This window comes from Spinacia oleracea, chromosome 5, assembly GCF_020520425.1.
Source record: "Spinacia oleracea cultivar Varoflay chromosome 5, BTI_SOV_V1, whole genome shotgun sequence".
Lineage (NCBI taxonomy): Eukaryota > Viridiplantae > Streptophyta > Magnoliopsida > Caryophyllales > Amaranthaceae > Spinacia > Spinacia oleracea.
In genome coordinates, this window is record NC_079491.1 from 4,078,173 (window position 1) to 4,102,674 (window position 24,502).

Consider the following 24,502-nt stretch of genomic DNA (forward strand, 5'->3'; position numbering starts at 1 on the left):
TGAAGGTGGCAACAAAAAAGTTGGGGAGAAGAAAGAAGAGAGTAGAAATTGGGAAAGTGTTGTTAACAAAGGAGTTGAAGATGAGGTGTTTCCTTATTCTACTAGTACCTTTTAGAACCCTAATAAAGGGTATGTATCGCTAATCAGGTTGCAGATTAGATCGTTAATGTTGGTCATTTAGTTATCGTATGTTCATTTGTGACGAACCTTGTATTTTTTTTTTGGTGTTAAGCACCCGGTTCACCCTTAAGGCTAATCCGGATTCGGGGCTAGTTCTGGGTGGATAGGTTCCAGTCCCCTCCCAATTGTTGTTGCGGGGGATCGAACACGAGTTCTCCCTACCAAGTTCAGCCCCAATCACCACTAAACCAACAGGCAATTGATTACGGAACTTGTACTTTGCAAGTTGTAATAACCATAGATTATAAAGTGGGTTATATGCCATTAGCCAACCGTTTGTTAGTAATAATTATTAGTAATATTGTATTAGGTTTGTATCATGTAATGTTTTGACACGACATGAAAAGCACGCCAATTAGCCATTACGTTTACATGGACACTACTCCCTTTATTCCTTAATATTCGCATCGTTTTGACTTTTGAACTACTTAATTTATTTTGACCCTATTTTATTTCGAAAATAAATATTATTATATAATATATTGTTGGTTATATCTTTATGTATATTTTCAACGTATTAATATTTTTGTAAGTTTTATTTTATAAGTTTTTATAATATGTAGTTAAAGATATTGGTGGTCAAAATTGTGTATTGGCAAGCGTATCTAGTCAAAATGATGCGAGTATTAAGGGACGGAATGAGTATATTGTAGAAATTTTACTCCGTAATTAATTAACAAAAATGAAACAATCTTATGCAGAGTATATGGAATCATTATATTGTAGAAATTTATCAATTGAGATTGGCATGAGTGGTTAAGGGTTTCTTGCTCCATAACCAATTCCAAGGTCTCAGGTTCAAGCCATGGGTATGGAAAAAATCTCAATTGAAAGGGATGATGTCCATCGAGATACTCGTACAAACTTTCACGAAATATTAACCCATTTATCGAAAGCGGTGAGTATTTCTCGTAATAAAACCAAAAAAATTATATCGTAGAAATTTAAAATTGATTAACAAAAATGAAACAATTAATCTTATATAAGACGTACGTTGGTAAGGTACATGTACACGTGCCATATTTATAGATGAGAGACACTAGTTCGATACGACATGAAATTTTTGTATGTTCTAAACACGGCGTGCCCCGTTTATAAATGAAAGACACGAATTCAATACGACACGATTTTTTCGCCGATTTTAAATACGGTCTAGTACGAGTCCAACTCTACAAGAAGCCACGTGGTCTCATAATAGTCCTAATGTCCATCAATTGTTGGCAAAAGAAGACACGTGGTCTCATAATTTTGCAATTAAGAAATATATGTTCGTCGTCAATATGGTGCAATACATGCTCCTTTTCAAGTCTTATGTTATTCTATCCATAAATTTTTTTTTTTTTTAAAAAAAAAAAAAAAAAAAAAAAAAAAAAAAAAAAAAATGGCCCAAGAACAGCCTAAAAAAGAAGCGGGTAAACCAGATCAACAACACACGTTCAAATATGGTGATGTTTTTTACGTTTCGGGTCAAGCAGAAAATAAACCCGTATTACCTGAAGATGCGTCTTCCATGGAGTCTGCGGAGAAGATAGTTATGGGCCATAGCCCATATGGTGGCCCGGCCTCCAGTATGCGAACCACTGCCGAAGCTAATGTACAAGCGGGCCTTGTTGACCCGAATTCGCGTCGGACAACTGAAGGAATTCGGGTCACTGAATCCGGTGATCATGGTACCCGGATTGTCACAGAATCTGTCAATGATGAGGTGTGCTTTATTTTCTTTTTTTACATGTTTGGATTTAAATAAACAGTGTGCTTTTGAGAAACTTCAATGATTAGCATAAATCAATTTTACTATGTTGTCCGGTTGAAAAAAAAACGTGCTTTTAAATTGAAAAAAAACGTGTTTTTAATACGTATATATATGGTTTTTAACCCGGTTGCGCATATATATATATGTACAATCGGGTGAATCTTTTAATTTGTGAGTACGGAATATAAAACTACTTTATACTTTCTCCGTTTTACTTTTGGTCATACCTTGTCGTGATATTATTCACAAATTTCAATTGTTTTATTGATTAGGAAAAATATAATAGTGTAGAATTTTATTTAATTAGTTTCGATATGTATTTTTAGAATATTGATTTTCTTTTCTGGATCTTAACGCAATACTAGAAATATTAATGTTTGAACATTTATATTGGGAAATTATTGACAAGCGTGAAAAGGTAGACGGAGAAGGTAACGGTCATATCCAAATGGAAATTGGCCTGGGCCTGGGACTTGGCCCCTCCATAAGTTCCATAACATACCCTGGCCAACATAGTTTTTCTTGTGGAATTTTATTAGACTTGTGTTACTCCCTCTGGGTTTAAGCAGATATTTTAATAAGAACAATAAGTGGGGACCATGTTATTTTAGGTAGTGGGGTGGAGGTGGGTATAGATAGATTATTTAATTAGATGGTGGGGTTCATAAGTTACTAAAAATTTCAAGTGTATCTCTTAAATAAATACGGCCGGAAAAGACAAGTGTATCACTTAAATAAATATAGAAGGAGTAATATGTATAATTTTGTGTTGGGAAATGCCATATTTACCCTAATTATGAAGCAAGTTTGGAATAAAGCAGGTAGTTGGGCAATTCATAGAGCCACAATTTGCAGAATCAACAACGCCAAAGGTGACAATAGGAGAAACCCTTGATGCTGTGGCACTCTATGCTGGTGACCAGCCCATCGACGACGCGGATGCAGCCGCAATAGCAGCTGCCGAGAAGAGGGCGGTAGGCGCTGATCCCCCGCCTGGCTGGGGCCTTGGAGCTGAGGCTCGTTATGCGGCAGATCGCAATGTTAGGGCACCCCGACCAGAATTTATGACTACTCTTGATGATGTTCTTAAGGTAACATATTCAATTATTCATCCTTTTTATCTAAACATTTAGCTTTCCAAAAAGCCTATTGGTTAATCGATAAGATCTTTGCCTAGTGGTTAATTAAGATTTAGTCTATGTAAGGTAGGTTTCATGTTCGAATTAGTTTTTATTTCCCTACACTACAGGAATTTGTATCTTTAATGACAACCTAATTACGACTGGTCAAATATCCCGTCGTATAAGCCTTTTACGACGGGGCTAACAACCAAAAAAAGACGGGAACAACCGTCGCAAATGTCTTTTACGATAGGTTAACGACAAGATTTTTCATTAACGACGGCCTCCTTAATGACGAAATTCCGTCATTAATCAACAATTATTGACCTTTAGCGATGAGATTTTCCGTCATTAATGGTATAACTTTTTGTAGTGTTATAGCTTATTTCATATAAAAAAATGTTAATTAGCAGATTATTATGTTGTTATGTAATACTCCGTACGAGTTCATATTTGATAGGCCACGGTCTATGTTTTCCTGACTTCGATATTCATATTGGACACATGTCCAACTGTCCAAGGACACAACTATTTTGTGAAACTATTGCATGATTTTGGTCTAAAATGAAGTGTCTAAGTGTAGTGTCGAGGATTGAACACGGATATATGAGGTAAAATGAGGAGACCGAATAACATAGGTCGGAGTTTTTAGATAATTGAAGACGGAGGTAATATCGTGTACTCGTATCTCTCTCCTAATAAAAATGTACGTACTTCGTATTTCGTATTTCGTATGCAGGATGCTAGTCACAAGTTGGCGCGTGATAAGGCAGTGACGACGGAAGACGCTAAAGTGGTAATGGAAGCTGAAGTCTGTAACAATCCAGAAATGACAACCACCATTGCTGGTGTGGGTGAGATGATGAGTGCAGCTGCAAGGCTTAATCAAACCACGAAATAATCAAGTCAGTGATGCTATATACGTATTGTAATCACTTCGTAGTTCGTACTACTAATTAATAAATGCTCACATGTTGCTTTGTTTAGTGTTCATAAACTGCATTTTGCTTCTGTTTTGGTTCATTAGCATTAGCATTAGCATTAGCCTTAGCCTACGGGCTATGTAAGCCATATCATGTTACTTGTGTCATGAGATTGATAATCGTATGCCTTTACAGTTAGGTACAGTGACGGATCTTGAACAATTTTACGAGGGCAGCTAGTAGAAAAATAAGCAAGATAGATTAAAAAATCACACCATTATATTCTAATTTGAAGGTGGGGCGTAAACTAAAAGTACACTGCAGAATTTCCGGTCCCGAGAAGCCGGTTCTACACATGCGACAAGGAAGATACGCCATTGGTTAGATTACAACCTTAAGGGAATATAGACTATCCTAAGTTCCTAACCGGTGTTAATGAGTTGATTTTTACGTAAGTTTAGATGTGTTGATGTGTTGTACACTTGTACATACACGTATGTCATGTAACAATTTACGGAGTAGTAGATTTGTGGTATGCTTAGTTTTCGCATGCACTACTTCTCTTACCCAAATATATACACACAATTACACAAATGACACAATGAAACATGAAAGGGAAAAAAAACCACCCACCCACGAATTAGGAGAACCTAAAACATACTCCCTCTGTCCCGGAATACTTGACCTGTTTTCCTTATCGGGCCGTCCCTTAATACTTGACCTGTTTTTAAAAATGGAAATATTCTAACAATATTATATTATTTCTCACTCCACCCCTATTAACCCACATATCCTTTACTCCATACAAAAAATAATTAAAAATTCAACCCCTACTCTCCCCCAACCCCACCTCTTAACCCACCTCCCACTAACTACATTAAAATAATACCCTACTATCAACTACTACCTATTAAATTAAATAAGTCAATTCAAGTCTCTTAAACTCTGTGCCGGTCAAACCGGGTCGAGTATTCCGGGACGGAGGGAGTACATAGCAAAATTACCTTGATCGATAACAAATAAATTTATCCTAGAAAATATTTCTTTTTTTTAATCCAATTTTCATGGCATTTAAGTAGAAGCGTAAAATAAGCTAAGATGTTGAAAATTTAGAACACTTCACAAATTATCCCAACATATATATAGAAAATTTATCATCTCTTATTAACGTTGAAATTCTCGTTCTTTTTTCCATTAAATAATTTATTTATCAAATAGAAGTTGATCTTCTAAAAGTTAATTTCTCGTCTTTTTTTAAGCAGTTTGTGAGTTCAAAATGGCTGAAGAGCCCGTCAAATACGGCGACGTATTCATTGTATCAGGCCAAGTTGCGAATAAGCCCATCTTACCGGAAGATGCCGCGGCTATGGAAGCAGGAGAGAGAAAAGTCATGGGCCAAAGCCCACTCTTTGGCCCAGCATCCATTATGCAATCGGCCGCATCCATTAACGTGCATTCAGGACATTGCAGCCCAACTTCAAACCCGGTTAGTGAAGGGGTTGATGTGACAGAAACGGATATAGATGGCATCCGGGTTATTACAGAAACCGTCCACAATGAGGTCTTCTTTTTCCACCACCTACTATTCTCTCCTATCTTAGTGGTTTGCTTTATTTGATTGATTTAGCAATATGAAAGACGCACTATTAACATTTTAAGTTGATATTTTAAAAATATACTACTCCCTCCGTTTCTTTTTGTTGTATCCGTTTCCATTTTAAGCGTTTCATATTATTGTATCCATTTAGAATCTATTCTATTTTTGGACATACATTTTATCCTAAAATACCCTTACATTTCTATCTAATTATCAAAATACCTAAAGATTCTACCAATATTCCCACATAATTTCCTTCACCCATAATATTTAATTCTTTTCCCTTCCCCATATACCCACTCTCTCACCTCCTTTATCACCTATCATTATCACTCCTCTCTCTTACCTTATTTCTTTATTATTTTATCACTCCTTTATTTATTATAATCTCTTACACCCAATCATTACACTTATACCCATACAAACCAATATTTCAATTTTCTTAAAAACCACACCAGATTCCAAATGGATACATCAAAAAGAAATGGAGGGAGTACTTAATAGATGTGAATTTTGCCTCAAATCAATTGGCATTTTGATGAGACTAAATTTTAAATTAAATTTTAATTATATGGACAAAAGTTTGGAAAGGGCCCAAAACTAAGTAGGATCATTCCTATATAGGCCCTTTTATTTAGTTATGCCCACGTGGGCTGTTAAATCGGGTCAGCGGTTGGTTACTGGTCGGGTATAATTGGATAATGTAGTTGTGCATGGTTATTGTTCTTATACAGATTGAATGTGTCAAATTTTTTTCGGGTCACTTTGATTTCAATTAGAAATCAGTTGGATCGGGTTAGTTTTTGACAATCTTACTCATTTCTAAAGGAGAATTTACAGGCCTTCCAGTGGCTCACCACATTATTCCGTACTTTGGTAATCCAAGTTGATACTCTGGATCTAATTTAACATCCAAAACACACAGTACACCTAATTGTAGCTTAATTGATTTTTGTTTTGGCTGATTTGGGGCTCTAAGAATGAAACCCATTTATCTTAGATGCTACTTTAATTATAATGTTGAATCTGTTGATTTATCTTTGAAACGTTACCAAACAAATAAGTTCTTGACATAATAGTTAAGAATGAGAGTCTGTATAAGATAGGTTTTGTGTTCAAATCCCTTCTCCCCTATTCGTAATTTCTAATGCCATTTGTCTCATTTAGTCATTTGCACCGAAAAAAATCATTGAAACTTTTGCCACCAACAAAAAAAATGCATGCTAAAAATGAAAGGTTTGATAATTTGCATGTTGCGACCTTTATCATTTTCGATTTGCATAAATGTATAGGTAGTAGGGCAATATATTGAACCAAGTGTTACAGAAGCGAATGAGACTTCAGCAGCGGAACAAACCCAAATCCAGGAAAGGGAGTCAGTCACAATTGGTGAAGCCTTGGAGGCAGTGGCACTTTCTGCCGGTGACCACGCCGTTGATAAGGCCGATGCAGCTGCGATAGAGGCTGCCGAGAAGAGAGCTCTTGGCACCGATACACTGCCTCGCGGCAGCCTAGCTGAGGAGGCTTACAGTGCAGCCGCTTGGAATGCTCAAACGTTACGATATGAATTTAGGACTACTATGGATGACATCCTTAGGGTACGTACATGCCACATTATTTGTATGTAATAAGTTATAGAGCTGATTAATTTGAACCCGACCCGTTAGCCTGGCTCGAAAAATAGCGGTTTGGGCGGAATGTAGGTTCGGGTTATGTGCCCAGCCCGATTTTTGACGGGTTTTGGGCAAAGTAAAGCTGCACATTTAGTTATAATTTTGGCCCCGCTGGGCACAGAAAATCGGCCAGAAGCTTGGTTCTACCCGATCCGGTAAAATGGGCTGATTTTAAGGCCACGACCCGACTCGACCCGTCTTTTGATCAGTTCTAGTTAATTAGCATGTTTCGTGCTAGAGCTGAAAATGTCTAGCTCGACCAATTTAATGACTCAAATCCGACCTGAAGTCATTGAGAGAAATCAAAACCCGACCTGAATCGAACCCAGATGACATGAGTTCAACACTATTTAGCCCATTTATCATGTTACAATATGGAATAATATCAAGTTCCACATTATTTCCAACTTCTACCTAACCCAAAAATATATGCTTTTTGCCACAACCCGAAACCAAACTGACCCATTAACCCGAATTGCACCAATTCTTCGTCTTACGTACGTATCAATTTACATTATTTCAGTAATTTATTTATGAACTAAAGTAAGTAATTAAGTGTTACAAATGATGTAGGATGCTAGTGATAAATTGGCACATGATAGGCCAGTAACACATGAAGATGCCAAAGAAATATTAGAAGCTGAGGCCCGTAATGATCCAGCCAATGCTATCACTGCTGGTGGAGTGGGTGAAATGATGTCCGCAGCTGCAAGTCTAAACATTCCTAAACCCTAGAAACAATTTTCCAATACTAATATGTTAGTTAATTAATGTCAAATATAAGCAGTCATGTATCTATTATACATCCGGGCGTATTTGTAATGGACACACATTCTCGTGAACAAAGTTCATTCTACACCTCGGTTTTTCTCCAGTGTTAGATTTTGAGAAACTCCTTGAATTGGAGTATATTCCATTAATTGTATTTAAAATTTTGTACAAATTCTTTGTAAATCGAAAAAAGAAATTAGATCTATAACCAAAGCTCTGATACCATATTAGATTTTGTTACACTCTTTGAATTAAAGTGTATTCCATTGATCATAATTACAGTGTTGTTACGATAGTTCTAATTATAAAAACCTAATGTGACTAGATTTATATCCTACGAAAATTTATTCTCTATAATCCAGTACAGCTCTACGCGTGGTCACTTTTTCGTTGTTGGGTTTGTTTTCTCCGACCTATGTGACTTTTTGAACGCGTTTTACCTTAATTATTTAAGTGCTATTTTTTTCTTTGTTCTAAATTTTGTGTTTGTACTTACTGGTCATAGATAAAAAGACAATATATATGGCAGATTGTTGATGTATACAAGTAATCATAGAAAAACAAACATAAAAACAGAGAAGATATGAATAGTTTTGTATAGTTTGAGTAATCAAGAATAGAAATAGTACAACTTTGGTTGGATTTATATTGTAACTCCAAACTTTGGTGGTCCATTATTTAGAGAAGAAGAGCCAAGCCAAGCTATGGTCTGCTCATAAGTCGTAGCTTGGTTCGTCTGAATGTGTATAGTAAACACCAAGTCAGGACTCTAAAAGACAAGCCATATATAGGTCTACCAACGGGCAAACTCGAACCGAATTCGCCGACATATATTGGGACGAACAGTACATGATCTAATTATGTAACTAGTGTGTGACCCGGTCGATGGCCCGGTTGCTACTCGGAATAATTGAAATTCGAGATTCTTTTCAACTCAAATCCATAAAAATGAAAAGATTCATTAAGTTCATCAACTACACACATGTACATTACGTCATTTATCATGCGAAGTAATTTTATAATTAGATCATCTTACAATCCGTTTAATTTATTTTCTAATGTAACTAAGTGCTTCAAATTAATAAGCTAGATATATACAGGGCATTACTATAAGAGCATCTTTTAATGGTAAGTAAATTGGTAAGTTGCTTTCATATGCCACATCAGATTTTCAAGCTACTATTTTTTCATGTGTATGTTACGTTGCTCCAATGGTAAGCAAGTTGCTTGAAATTTTTTAACAATTTTTTAAAATTTATTTTTATTATTCAATCTACATGTTTATCAAATAAACAATTTTTTCCGTTCTTTTTTTTTTTTCAAGCTAATTAGCTTTGTAGAGCTAATTTGCTTAACTTGGCTAATTGTTCATATGTACCCCAATGGTTGGCTAGTAGCTAAAAATTTTGTGAAAATTGCAAGCTAGTCCTTATATGTAACCATTGGAGATGCTCTAATTGATGCTTATGAAACTTATGATATCATGTTTAATTCATGGTTTTCATCATGTTATAATTGTTATTTTTATTCTAATATAGTCCGTAAGGAATAAAAGATAACATTAGGATTTAGTTGTTTTAGACTTCATGTGAACATGTATTTATAAATTGATGTGCATGGATAAACAACAATAAGTGATTGGTTAAGATGGCAATGAGAATTGTTTTTCAAACATAAGGGAGTACATACTACAACTAATTATTACTGCAGGTATTAGCCAATTAACAAAGGATCCATATAACAATTAACTACTTACAACATACTTCTTATATGTCAAAGCAGATTATTAAATAAAACTAGTTATTGGGCTCGGGTGATGCCCCGGGTTACTACATTAATAACATTCTCATTTGCTTAAATATTATTTTTTTGCAATGATAATGTGAAAAATGTAATAGCTTAGTGGTAAAAGCTTTATTGTTTAAACTTGAAGTTAGGGGTTCAAACCTTATGCAAACCAATGTTTGACATTTTTTTTAATGTATATGAAGATTACATGGAGTGAACGGTCCATAGGCAAAGCGCCATGTGTCACGTATTCTTTCTTGTAGACGCCTTTTAATATATAGTATAGATGATATGCATACACGTATACAACTTTTAGAGTTCAATATATATAAACTGAAACATCTAAAGTGGATCCTTACATCTTCTCATATTTTTCTTTTACATGAGCATATCATGCGAGGAGAAAATGGGGGAGAGACCATTAATGAGCATAACAATATTTGTGGGTGCACAATGCACCAGGATGCACAATACACCAGGATGCACATAAAGATGGTTGTGGGCCGAATCAGGTTTTGGACCGAGACACGTGTCCTGGGCCTAACTGGGCCTATGTCAGGCCCACACTCCATCATATCGTGTCAGGATGAAAAGTTCAAAATATGGCCTAGGCCCGACCCAAGCTGACGGGCTTTCGGGCCAGGTCGTGCCAAAACCTATATTTTACTAAATTTAGCGTGTCTTGTTGTGCTTTTTCCAAAAAAATGTGGCTCACAGCCTACGATTTCGTGCTTGTGTCGGGTCGGGTTGGGCCTTGGGCCGGCCTCGTAGCAATGTTTTATATTTTTTTTAATTGATTTACCTAAAAAATCCTAATTTTACAGTTTTTTTATATAAAAATACTGTATGATTCTCCATATATTTTTAATTAATGTTAGTCATATTCATAACATACTATTTCATCAATGGTAGAATAAATTGATTAGTTCACGATTCCTTCAACTTCTATATCAGCATACACCATTACATAGAATTAATTAAAATATATAACCGTGCATAAGACGGGCTAAAACTAGTTCAATAAAACACCCAAAATAAATCGTGTATGAATAATTGAAAATACAAGACAACTAAGGATGTCGGGATCCTAGTGTATTATGTGTACGTTTCAAAACAAATATAAAATCCGCAATAAACAAGACATACAAGATGCTCTGAATCTTCATGCATATCTCAATAATATGATAGTTTTGCTGTCACTGCATTTCAAAGCAGTTGAACCTCTGAATCTCTATATCTGTTACGTAGTACTAGTTTAGCTGTTTAAGATATTATACTTAAAATTGTATAACTAAACCGATGGAGTATAAAATTAATATTGGGACTTCAACCATCAGATTAAGCTTTTGGTTGAGTTAGTCCTTTGACATGGTATCAGAGCCAGCGTGACGCAAAGGTCACGGGTTCAAATCTCATCCACCCCTCTTTTCAAAGTGGAACATTTCGCGTTGGGTATGAGGAGACCTATGCTACATCCACCCTTCAAGTCCAAATGGGAATTCATGTGAGGGGCGTGATAGAGTATAAAACTAATATTGGGACTTCGACCATCAGCTTAAGCTTTTGCACTACAAGAAATGGTACTATTAACGACGGGAAATCCCGTCGCGAAAGGCCAATAATCGTTGATTAACGACGGGATTTCCTGTCGCGAACCCGTCATAAAAGGGGGCCGTCGTTAATAGAAATCCCGTCGTAAATTTTTCGTAAACCCGTCGTAAAAGACATTTACGACGGTTATTCCCGTCATTGTTTGGTTGTTAGCCCCGACGCAAAAGGCTTTTGCGACGGGATTTTTGACCCGTCGTAATTAAGTTGCCGTTAAAGATACAAATTCTTGTAGTGTTGGTTGAGTTGGTCTTTTGACATAAACATATTAGTTAGGGTCATTATTGTAACGCTTTCGAGCTTATGTTTGGCTTAATCACTCCATAATTGGATGCTTAATCATATTAGTCAGCTAACCTCCTAATTAAATTGAATTAAGTTCTAATTTAAGCTAATTAAACCCCAAGCTGTTAGTCTTGCTACTTGCTACGAGTATGATCATTTGTTATTTGATTAAGCTTTTTTAAAAAAAATAATATTCTTCAACGTGTGGTCTAACAATTTTTTATTTAAGGTACAATATATAATTATATATATATATATATATATATATATATATATATATATATATATATATATATATATATATATATATATATATACTTGTATAATATATTAATATACAAGTATATACGTTGTACATGATCATCTATATATTTGTTAATTTGATTTGATAAGAAAACAAAAAACAAGGAAATTTCGTTACGACGGTGGATGTAGGCAGTATGTAGCTAGCCATGTCGGGCATGCATGCAAATCTTAAGGTTAACTTAGCTTATATGAAGCTTCATCATGTTAACCAAGTTATCAAATCTTGTGAATTAGTTGATTATTATTGCTATTGTTTCAATAGGATTTAGAATGTTTCATTAAAATAAAAAAATTAGGACTTAGAATATGTTCTATATATTTACTTGATTTTAACTAAATTTTTTCTTGACTAATCTGAATTTATCTGGACTTATTAAGTAGAATTTATTAATTAAAAATTATTTTAGTTATGACAATTTGTATTTGGTTAACCCTTTTCTTATCTGAATTTTATTTTCTGAAACAAATAGAAAGAAGGTAAATAGAACATAGCTTTAATTCAATCTTGGAACAAAACTCACATATGTTGTATTTCCACCATACAATATACCTTTTAAGTTACAACAAGACGACAAGACCTTATAAACGTTGATAGTTAATATCTTTATTTATATGGGGTATATCTTTAGATAATGTATCTCTTTAAAACCAGCCATTGATCGAGACATACTAGTATGCTAAATTAGTAAATTGATAATAGTAATTAGGAAGATTTTAAAATAGCTACAATAAAATGGTAGCCACCATAATGTATTAAATCTCAACCATTGAAATAAAGTTGACCAATTTAAACCATCGATTATGTTGACTTCAAATTATTTTATAATTTAATTAAAATTAATTTTTCAATAAAAATAAATGCATTAAAACTACCACACCTTCATCCGCCTATCATCCACGAAATCATTCTTTCTTGATGTTCTTCAAATTTTGGGTGGAATCATCATCTATTAATCTGTCTATTAAACTTCAGATTAATAATCAGTCTTCCTAGTAATTAACAAATTAAAAATCAATTAACCACTCAAATTTTGGGTGAATTTTTAAGATAGATAAATAAAGGGTAAAGATCGAGGTAGTTTGATATTGTTGTTAATACACCAAAAAAAAGCAGGAAGCTTCGATCATGTGCATGAGATAAGAGTATAATAAGACAATCCCACCTGAATTAACATGAGGACAGTACTTTAAAATGATAGTATAATTAATTTATCTTTTACGTAAATGTAATAATATATGTGAATGGGTGGTTTTTAATCGTACGTACTTTGATTTTAAGGAGTTGTTGTTGTTACGATATGGACAATTCAAGTTTCAAGGACAATCATATGCATGTACTCATGTACATGTAACATACTCATCATCATCGATCAGTTCTTGCAATTTGGACCGTATGTAACATTCATGTAAAAATGGTATGTTCAATTGGTTATAAACTACTCTATTTTACTTACATAGTTTTGTCTTTCGTGATACATACTTCCTCTGTTCCTAAAATGCAAAAATAATCCCCGTAATTAAGTCATCAAGTAATATGCTCTATCCCATAATTTGTACTACGTATATCACTTGTATATATACGTAGTAACACTAATTTGTATTAGTTGATATCCGCAATTAGTCAATTACATTTATTTTCATTCGATCAAAAAATAACATTAATATAAAGCAATAGATAGAAAGAAGTGATACACGGGTGATACATGCATGAATTGTGGCACTGAGGATTCGGATTCGGTTTGGACTTCGGTATAGAGAAAAAGAGTTGTGTTTGTTTATGGTTTTTCAATTACACGCACGGTAACACGAATCGAGTATAATTACATTATCTTCTTTCTTATGTAAAAATAAAAATTTTAACTATTTGTCTAATGCTTGTACGGATGTACTCCCTGTGTTCTATAATGTTTCTCATTATAAATAATGTGAGGTTTCCAATAAACTACTGACCATAAATAATTTTATTTTCGTATTAGTAAAAAAATATAAACGATCGAATCAGTTATGGAGATACCCAAGTGCACATATAATTAAATAGGTTTTTTTTGGGTTTTACTACGAGGAGTTCCCACCGCCTTCAGCGAGTGGACTAATCTCCCGCGGTAGTTTACCTCGATGGGCAGCATCCCTCCCAGTTGAGATTTTTTCCATTCTCAAGGCTCGAACCCGAGACCTTGATTAAGGAGCAAGAGGCCCTTAACCACTCATGTCAACCTCAATTGGTATAATTAAATAGGTTTTTGATAGCTGAAAATTACTTGGTTCGTGGCAAAAAAAAACTCTCACCCATATCAGTACGTCACCTTAATTTCCCTTTTGGAGGTGCATTTATTCCTTTTTTTTATTTTTGAAGCATGTTTAATTAAGTCAACTATAAATAAAGTTTTCAGACAAGTCAACTAAAAATTAATTGATTAATTAGTAAATACAAGTCAACTAGTCGAGTAGTAATTTTTACTGTATTCTTTTTTTGTTTAATCATTACAATTCAAATGATTTATTAATTTCCTCAGATATTAATTTGGACTTCTTTTTCAACTTTTAGTCCTTTCTTTTCTTTTTCGTATTTTATATATGAAAAATAACTGGGAAAACTAATTTATACCTTCATTATTATGATATTATCCCATACCCTGCTAAAATTTAATGATATTAGAAAATGCTATTCTCGTTGCATGCTCATAGTAGAAACATGTTATTCTCGTTGCATGCTTTTATTAATTCCCTAACAATATAATGGAACAGCAAATTTATTTGGGGCTATTATACTATTGGTTTTGTGTACAAATCCTATCCACACAATTTTGGGGGGAAATGTATCAAGACTATTAGGGAACTTGTTTTCCCAAAGGATCGGAGGACACTTATACCCTTACAAATCAAGAGGAACTTTTTAAAAAGAAAAACAGTTGAACTCGAAAGCGTACATTATTACATAATATAATACTCTGTATAAGCAAAATCCGGTTCATATCTAGTACTAGTGTACTACATCCGTTTATGAAAGTTCTGTATACATACTCATTAATTGTTTGCATGAACTGATGAACTCACACTATATTTAATAATCAAATGTTCATATTTGAAAAATGCATAACGAGATACATCTATATAACAAGATCTCACATGAATATTTTGATGTAAATTACATACTGAGCAAGTAAAATTCATAATTAACTAACTCGACACTTTAAAATAATTGACCTAATAGAAATATGGAGGAGAATTTTTAGATAATGTAACAACAACCCTAACCCATCTCAACTACTACAAGTACTAAATGTAAAGACGACCTATATACGAGTACAATTATTAATTATCAACATTATCATTAATCTTAAAACAATGTACTCGATTTAAACTTTATACTCCGTAATAAAAACAAAGAAAGTACTACGTACATGAATATTGATCGTAATGACTGTTACGGGTCGTTTTGTATCACGCATGTTGCAGTCGGTTCCTACATTCAAGGAGTCGTTATCTCCACTTCTTGCTTGTTGGACAAGGTCAAGGAAGCTAGCAGGGGTCAAACAAACAGTTAGAGGAAATCAAGGGATCGGTTGAGAGTTTCAAGGGACAACTAACATCATTATTCTGTCTTCTATGCTTGACCTAGCACTATAAAAACACCACCAATCTACAGTGAAGGGACACGGCAAAACCCTTACAATCATCTATCTACTTCCTCTGCCAAACTATCTCCTAAAAGCTAAACTAGCTACTGCATTACCTTGTAATGCCCGTAGCCCATCCCTACAACAACAAGAGAATAACAAATCTACTTCCCCTAAGCTCCACCTAGACTTTCCACTACTTATTCCTAATGATATTCACCTGATCTATCTCTCAAATAATACACTTTCCCATTATACATTTTCCTCCACGAAGTACCATCCGCCACGAAGCAAACCTTGGAAACATCAGTCGTCCATTACCAATAACCTTCTCCGATAATCCTCATCCACTTATGATCTTGTATTACATTCTACTTAAGCATTGCCATTAGCTATATTTACGTATACGCATATATACTTTGTATTTATACTCAACAAGGCTTTTCACGCCAACAACATAGTGGATTGGTGGACTCATTGCCACCCGCGGTTTTTATCCCTTTCGGGTTTTCCGCGTCACCATCTCTTGTCTCGTCTCTCTTTATTTTCTGCCCTTTATTTCTTGTCATTTACTTACTTTATTTAATCTAGTCGTCTATGTCCCAACCAAAGGTCGTCCATACGAAATTTGACATAAACAATGACCGGAGTAATAAAGATGGATATGGTACATTGGTACATAAACTACATATTGATCTATACGTTTGTGATGAAAAGAAGGCCACTTCGTTACTTGACCATATATATACACGTAAAATCCCTACAAATGATAATGATGTTGATAGTTGGAATAGGATTTTCTGAAATATTGTCGTGTTTAATTAGTTGTGAATTAATGAAGATATAGACTTATGTTAGTTGGAAATGTACATGTACCTATATTTTGGACCCTCCCCACCATGTGCTAGCTACCCGAATTAATTTTGTTACACATAAATACATATACATATTTTTAGTTTTGTTGTAACGGATACATTATACTCCGTAAATAGTAGCATGATCAAATGTCATTATTGTAAATAATTAACGGTTAGATATAACATTGTTGCCAACTTAAGTTATTTTCTAGAATTAGGGAACTTTGTTATAGGCACCATGGCATACCGGCATACTGGCAGGACATCTTTTACTGTTAAAATGGTCTAAAAGGTCATCCAGATACAATGTGCCTCGGTCGGCATATAAGCTTTATTAGGTCCAGTCTGCCTAATGCAAGAGCTAGGGCACGTCAGCCTAGTACGGGTCACTATCCTACGGATCATAGCCCATGTTATCTATACGGATTGGCCGCTTATATATATATGGATCCTCATTTATTGTCAAAGGTACGTGATCCAACAATCATTTTAAGATACATTTATTAAAAAGCAATCATCCTTTCTAACTTAAGCATCGGAGGGGTGATACTAGGACCACCCTCGAGGCTCGTTAACCCTTTTTACTGTGCAAGTCACAATCGGATACAAAATACGATATCTCGGGTCTGGCCTTCCAACCGTTCCAAATCCATAACAGAAACAGCCGTCACACTCACGTAGAGGGGTAAGTAACAATAAATATATTTGATCTTGACACAAGTCGTTGCAGTGATAGAAACTATAGCTATAAATGGGAATTACTTGAAAGGTAAATTATCAAATGTTTTGTCCAACCATTGTCAAAATATTGCAACAAACAACGTATTGTTTGTGCCTTCTTGGTGAATTGGGGTGTAATGTACGTGTACGTGTACGTGTACGTGTACATGAACTATTTTTCCTTAATTAGCAATTAGCCCTTTTTTTAATCGTATGACCCACAAGGCCAATTTGAGAAAGTTTTTGGTATGGATAACAAGTTGTCAACTTTCTTAGTCAGTAAAACGTAAAAATATTTTTTCAAGACTTGTGACGGAATTTCATTTACATTTTTTTTCCGTATGTGACAATGCAAAACCATCCTATACATCCGAATAATAAATTAATAAATAATAAATAAAAAAAAAGGGGCATGTACATCTTATACATGTACATAGTATCACTCATGCTTTAGTAGTTGGTACATCCAACTCAAACTTTTGGGAAAAAATCATTCTCTATAATTATTTTAGTCGTTACATTATTAGAATGAGAATAGTTGAAAACTCTAAGACAACGATTTCTGTAAAATCCAGATACAGTATGTTTTCCTTATCGAATACTCCCTCCGTCCCGGAATACTTGACCTGTTTTCCTTATCGGGCCGTCCCTTAATACTTGACTTGTTTCTAAAAATGGAAATATTCTAACAATATTATATTATTTCTCACTTCACCCCTATTAACCCACCTACCCCCTACTTCATACAAAAAATAATTAAAAATTCAACCCCTACTCTCCCCCAACCCCACCCCTTTACACATTTCCCACTAACTACATTAAAATAACACCCCACTATCAACTACTACCTATTAAATTAAATAAGTCAATTCAAGTCTCTTAAACTCTGTGCCGGTCAAACCGGGTCGAGTATTCCGGGACGGAGGGAGTAACCTCTTTTGAGTAGGATAGTAGAGTTGCAACTTACTGTACAACCATGCAACTAGCTTTTGGTGCACGCGATGTGTGAGAACATTTATAAAACACTAGTTTATACGTAATAGACTAATAGGTAATGTTCCAACGTTTAAAAAAAATTAAGAACATTATAGATATTTTACGTGGACACTAAAATTATCAATAATTCATTTATATTGCCTATAGAGATGAGCTTAATTAGCTTCTTCTTAATTTTGATTAGATAGATTCCTTGATTTAGGTCTAATCGTGCTTACAGAAATGTAATCTGAATATGGTGTTCAGAAAGATACTCTGTAATAGTCCACACTACACACAATAACGAAAACGCCCACTAAGAGAATTTGTATCCTTAACGACAACCTAATTACGACGGGTTAAAAATCCCGTCGCAAAAGCCTTTTGCGACGGAGCTAGCTAACTACCAAATAAATACGGAACAACCGTCACAAATGGTATTTTATGACAGGTTAACGACGGCCCCGCTTTATGACGAGTTCGCGATAGAAAATCCTGTTAGCGGTGGAATTTCCCGTCGTTAATGGTACAAATTTTTGTAGTGGCCTAGGATAGAATCGCCCGTTTAGAGTCCGTATTATAATTAGGCAATCGACACATAAATTTGTAATAGAAAATTCGATAACATTCTATATACTTGTCCTCAAGAATTTTTAAATAGAAATTAAAAATGCCATGTGTATCACCTCTAGATATAACATATGACACATAATAAAATGTTTAATTTTACACGTCACCTGTAAATGAATAAGTGATTTATATAAATAGAATACATCTCGTGTCGAAAAGACGACTCCTAAACTCTAATTACTTTAAGAGTCGTGAATTTAGGTTGTCTCTTAAGCGACACGTTAACTATTTTAGAGACGACTCGAAATTTTTTTTTTTTTTTTTTTAAGTGGTGAAATTAGCACAAGTCCACAAGAAATTAGCACTAGTCCACTTTGGATGAAATAACAATAGTGGGGTGCAAAAAAGACAATAGTGGGATGAAATTTTTTGGAAATTACGAACTCCACTTAAAATGGATGTTGTTGGGCCATACAATCTCCACCAACCATGGAAACAAATCAACCCGCAAACTCAAATTACCCATTTCTATAACAATATATGCTCTACAAACATAATTGAACTCTTTTCTCAAATGGGAAAGGAAGCCATGAAACAAGAAACCCAAATTCTTATATGAGATTGTCCTCACCATCAACTGATGGTGAGACCAGTTTACACTTGCGAATTTAGGTATGTTACTTCTATAGTTTAGGCATGTTACTTTTTTTATAATTTTAGAGGAGGTATTTTTTTTAGTTTAGGTATGTTACTTCTATAGTTTATACATGTTACTTTTTTTATACGGAGTAGTTTTAGGGGATATACCTTCTTAGTTTAGGTATGTTACTTCTATAGTTTAGACATGTTACTTTTTTTATATATAATTTTAGAGGAAGTAATTTTTTAATTTAGGTATGTTACTTCTATAGTTTATACATGTTACTTTTTTTATACGGAGTAGTTTTAGGTGAGATACCTTCTTAGTTTAGGTATGTTACTTCTATAGTTTAGACATGTTACTTTTTTTGTATATAATTTTAGAGGAGGTACTTTTTTAGTTTAGGTATGTTACTTCTATAGTTTAGATCTGTTACTTTTTTTTTACAGTTTTAGAGGAGATACACTATTGGTTTCGCGCTCGTCACACCATCAAGTTGATGGTGTGACTGGTCTCACAGGAGACGCGTTGAACAAGAAAATCATAACCATGCCACTTATATACCAAATTAAGTTGCATCTTTTGATTCTTTTCTTCTACTCCGTACGTGGTATCTTCTTTCAATCACACCCTCGATTTCAAATGGAGATTAATAGATATCCTAACGTACATCGCGTTATCGGCTTAATTCACTAATTAATACTACGTATTAAGCAACAAGTTAAACCTAAAATTCTTATATAAGATGGGATTCCTGGTCGAGCTGACTTAAATGAAAAACATATGATTAATTAAACCGCCAGACAAATTCGAGACTAAGTAAACAACATGCTAAACTTAAATTCTCATGTAAGATGGGACATTGATCAATCTGACCATTGGTAGATGTTACGGAGTAGTGGTCCCGGCCTCCCAGTCGAAAAATTCCGTAATATATTTTTTGTGATTACCCCCTTAAATTTGTGTATATATAATTGTTTACTACGTAAATTACATTCTTCTATTGATCTCCATCGTAAAACTGTTCAAGATCTGCTAATGAATCTGACTCGAATAATTAAAAACATTTGATCAAACCGGATGACAAATTAAACACTATGTATATAGAGTAAATCATTTAGAAAACAAATAGTGTCCTACATGTTGATCCGATTATTATTACTTGTGGAGTAGAAGAACAACAATTGATCATCTACTAATAAATTAATTGAGGCTCTTCCCCACCTCACTTTCCCCTCTCTCTCTTCTATACCAACACCCATAAATACAGCTCACTCACATGATCATCTCTCTCTACTCTCCACCCACAAATTTACACTAACTAGTGAAACAATAATCTAGAGAGAGAACCTACACAAAAATTAAAATACTTCACTATGCCAATAAACACATTAGGCAAAAACCTCAACTTATGTCTCTCCTTAATCAAACGCCCCCAACCCCAATTCACCCTTTCCCCACAACACCCCTCAAACAACCACCACCACCACCCCAACCACCACTACTACCACCACCAACAACAACAACAATATAATAATAACTACAACACCCTCTACGAAGACGACTTCATCCCACTACCTCTCATCACCACCACCACCTCTCCGTCCTCCGCCTCCACCGACTACATGGAGACGGAGGACGACATATCGCCGGAAATGGGTCCCACCACCCCAGACCTCACCGCCGCCTACGCCTCTCGACGGTTCTTCATCTCCTCCCCAGGCCGATCCAACTCCATCGTCGACTCCCTCTCCGTCTCCCTCTCCTCCTCCTCCAACTTACTCCTCTCCCCGCCGCCGGCGGAGGAGTCGGCATCCTCATCCTCCCCTCCTCCGCCTACGGCGGCGGGAGAGGTGTCCGTGGCCGGGGGAGTACCCGTACAGACGTACTCCCCCGACCCGTACATGGACTTCAGGCAGTCCATGCAAGAGATGGTGGAATCACGTGAGTTGGGGAATGTAGAGGTGAAAGAAGCATGGGAATATTTACAAGAGTTACTATTGAGTTACTTGGCGCTGAATCCAAAGAACACACACAAGTACATTGTTGGTGCTTTTACTGATCTCGTTATTAATCTTATGTCTCCTCCACCTAATCATCATATTAACACTACTAATCATGCCACTAATCATAATCATAATCATGCTTCTTCTTTGTCTTCTTCATCCTTCTCTTCCAATGGTGGTGGTGGTGGTGGTGGTGGTGGTGGGTATGTATTATCATAATACACTCTTAATCATTGATTATTATTAAAATGTAATTAATATTATTATTAGTACATGATTTTGTTTGTTCGGTATTATTTTCTTTCTCTTTTTAACTACTACTCTATTACTCAATTATTGGATTATTGATCTGAGGAGTAATTAAACGTCTAATTTGAGTTGGTTGGTTTATGGGACAAGATCGGATTTGTTGGCTGGCTTGTTATTAGATATATGACACATCTACAGTTATTAATAAACAACAAACAAAAATATATTCAAGTTAGTACAACTATTAGCATTATTTAAGGTGGTGCAAATAATAATAATATTTCAACCGAATAAAAAACTACTATACCTCTGTTTCAAAATAATCTTTACGTTCTCTGTTTTAGTTTGTTTCATAATGTTCTTTACATTTTTTGACATGAAAATTTACTATTTTTCTCTTCTTTACCCCATAATATTTACTATTATCCACTCACTTTCTCTTACTTTATTTATTTATTCTTATACCCACCCACATTTCTATACATTTCTTTTACTTTATCCATATTCATTTTATTATATTCAACTAATTTTTCTATTTTTGTCTTAATTTTTGTGCAAATAGTAACTGTAATTTTTTTTATGAAACGGAGGTATTACTCTCTAGTGAAAAACACATGTATTAAGAAAATACAAGTGTATGTAAGAAAAAAAAAAAAAAAAACCACTTGGTTGTACTTGTATTAGGAAAGAGAGAAATTAAATTGTTGTTTAATGATTAAAAAAAATCAACCAAAAGTAGATATGTGGATGGTTGTCTGGAAAAACGATCAATTTTTTTAAAAGATTTTGAAAGAATTGCACGACTTTTTATACACTCCCTCCGTTTCGCAATAACTAAAACGGAGGGAGTAGACCAGTAAATAGAGAGTTACAAGAACAAGATTTAAACAAGTTTATAAGCATGTCGATCAAGCAAGTCCAAATATAATCGTCCCCACTCTAATTGAGATTCGTACACTGTGGAGACTCTTACAGTGTGATTGAATAAGTACAATCATTTGTAAATAGGTCAAATAATATATGGAGAATTGGACATTACACGAGAACCCCATATCCGTTTTTTTAATTTTTTTATTTTTTAATTTTTATATTTACCATATCTTGTATCCTAACGTACTGTTCGGTCAAAATGTTATCCGCTCTCTTAAATGTTAACGCCGAACACGCTCTTTAGAGCACGTATATCCCCATCTAGGCTAACATTTGGAATTATTGAGATATCTACATGACTTTTTTATTTACTTTGATGATATCTACATGTAGTGAATTAGGCTCTCTTATGTTCAACTTATTAAGAAACTCCCTCGAAAGAAAGGGAATACCCCTGATATCCAGGAAACCCTAACCGTTCCGACGGCTATCTCTCCGGCGATATGGCTGGCGATCTAACGGAAATTTACGGCCGCCTAGCGATCAATAATGATGAGGAGGAAGTTTTGGACTTGGGGAGTATTGTTACGGAGGAAAACGACGATAAAGTTGCACTAATGCTTGTAGGGAGACTATTAACAGACCGCCCTTTCAATGTGGATGCTTTTCAGCAAACGATAATACAATCATGGGCAATGACGGGGAAGGCGGTTGTGCGTAGTATTGGACCGAATTTGTTTGCTTTTCAGTTCTTTCATTGGCGTGACAAAGAGAAGGTTATTCTCGGTGGACCCTGGTGTTTTGATAACCAACTCCTGATTTTGAGCGAGGTTACAGGGGATGAACCACCAACGGAGGTAGCCCTGAATTTCTCACCTTTCTGGGTGCGAATCCGCAACCTCCCTTTCAACTGTCGAATAAATGCTCACGTAAAGGCAGTTGCTGGCTGCCTAGGAGCGGTTTTGGAGGTGGAGGACGATGATGTTGGAATTGATAAGGACCGCAGAGTTCGGGTTTTGCTAGATGTGCGGAAACCACTACGGCGGGTAAAGACTATAAAGAACAAAAGAGGCATGGATGTGGTGGTGGAGTTTCGGTATGAACGCCTACCTTTCTTTTGTTTTCTCTGCGGTATTATGGGACATGGGGAACGAGATTGTTCGGTGGTGACTGAAGAAGGCAGAGAAGAGGGATACAAATGGGGGTATGTCTAAGAGCGTCACCAAGAAAGGGTAGAACTCAACAGGTAGCGGAAGTGGAGTCTCTGAAGGCTGCAAAGAAAGTTTTATTTGTGGCAAAGAATATGATGGGGGAAAAGGGGAGTACGGATAGTGATGGGAAGGGCACAAAGAGTGTAAGGGAGGAGCAAGTGGAAGGAATACAGATTTCAAAGAAGAATGCAATGGTCAACAGGGAAGTGGACGAGGGGGAGAAGTCTATAACCAATCATGTAGGCAGGGGGAGAGAGGATACAATAGTGGGGGTGATAGCTGAGGGAGTGCAGGAACGGGGGTCCACAAACAAAAGTAGTACAGAGAAGGATAGTGGGAGAAGGGGGGCGAATGGAGAGGAGGTGCAAGAGGAGGTGCAAAGCGTAGAGGAAAGGGGGAGTGCAGTGAGCTCTATGGCGTTCAACATAGGCCAGCTGGGGAGCAAGAGAGGTAAAATCCGAAAAATGAAGAGAATTGGGGAGGGGGGGAGTATTGGTGGGGGTGGAGGTGTGAAGCAAGCCGCAGGGGGGCTGACAGGTGGGGAGAATGAGAAAGATGGAGGGAGGACGTGCATTGAAAAAGTGGGTGGAGGGGATACTACGGGAAACTATTACCATGGGGCAGGAGAGAAAAGGAAGGGGTGCATGGATGGGAATGATGTAGTGATGAGTGAAAGATGTGACGTAGATAGAAACGTGAAGCTTGTTTTTTTGGGCTCCGAGTATAATGCAGGGAGTCAAGTAGCGGAGATTGGCAGTGGCCAATCCCGCGAAGGGCAATGA

At 35.6% G+C, this 24,502-nt stretch overlaps 4 protein-coding genes across 4 annotated transcripts; all 4 read left to right on the forward strand.

Moving 5' to 3' along the window:
• Window positions 1-1,534: 1,534 nt before the first annotated feature.
• On the forward strand, window positions 1,535-4,086 carry LOC110782126 (late embryogenesis abundant protein D-34-like). Its single transcript, XM_021986226.2, has 3 exons — window positions 1,535-1,885; window positions 2,755-3,024; window positions 3,794-4,086. Exons 1-3 carry the CDS (start codon window positions 1,562-1,564, stop codon window positions 3,953-3,955), a joined length of 756 nt encoding a protein of 251 aa, XP_021841918.2. The 5' UTR covers window positions 1,535-1,561; the 3' UTR covers window positions 3,956-4,086.
• Window positions 3,821-8,243, forward strand: LOC110781081 (late embryogenesis abundant protein 31). The gene is made up of 4 exons (XM_021985355.2): window positions 3,821-3,959; window positions 5,240-5,538; window positions 6,867-7,172; window positions 7,821-8,243. Exons 2-4 carry the CDS (start codon window positions 5,254-5,256, stop codon window positions 7,980-7,982), a joined length of 753 nt encoding a protein of 250 aa, XP_021841047.1. The 5' UTR covers window positions 3,821-3,959; window positions 5,240-5,253; the 3' UTR covers window positions 7,983-8,243.
• Window positions 8,244-20,760: 12,517 nt separating this feature from the next.
• Window positions 20,761-21,609, forward strand: LOC110781000 (transcription repressor OFP16-like). Its single transcript, XM_021985288.2, has one exon. It carries the CDS (start codon window positions 20,761-20,763, stop codon window positions 21,607-21,609), a length of 849 nt encoding a protein of 282 aa, XP_021840980.2.
• Window positions 21,610-23,012: 1,403 nt separating this feature from the next.
• On the forward strand, window positions 23,013-24,502 carry LOC110803090 (uncharacterized). Its single transcript, XM_056828349.1, has 2 exons — window positions 23,013-23,605; window positions 23,689-24,502. Exons 1-2 carry the CDS (start codon window positions 23,013-23,015, stop codon window positions 24,500-24,502), a joined length of 1,407 nt encoding a protein of 468 aa, XP_056684327.1.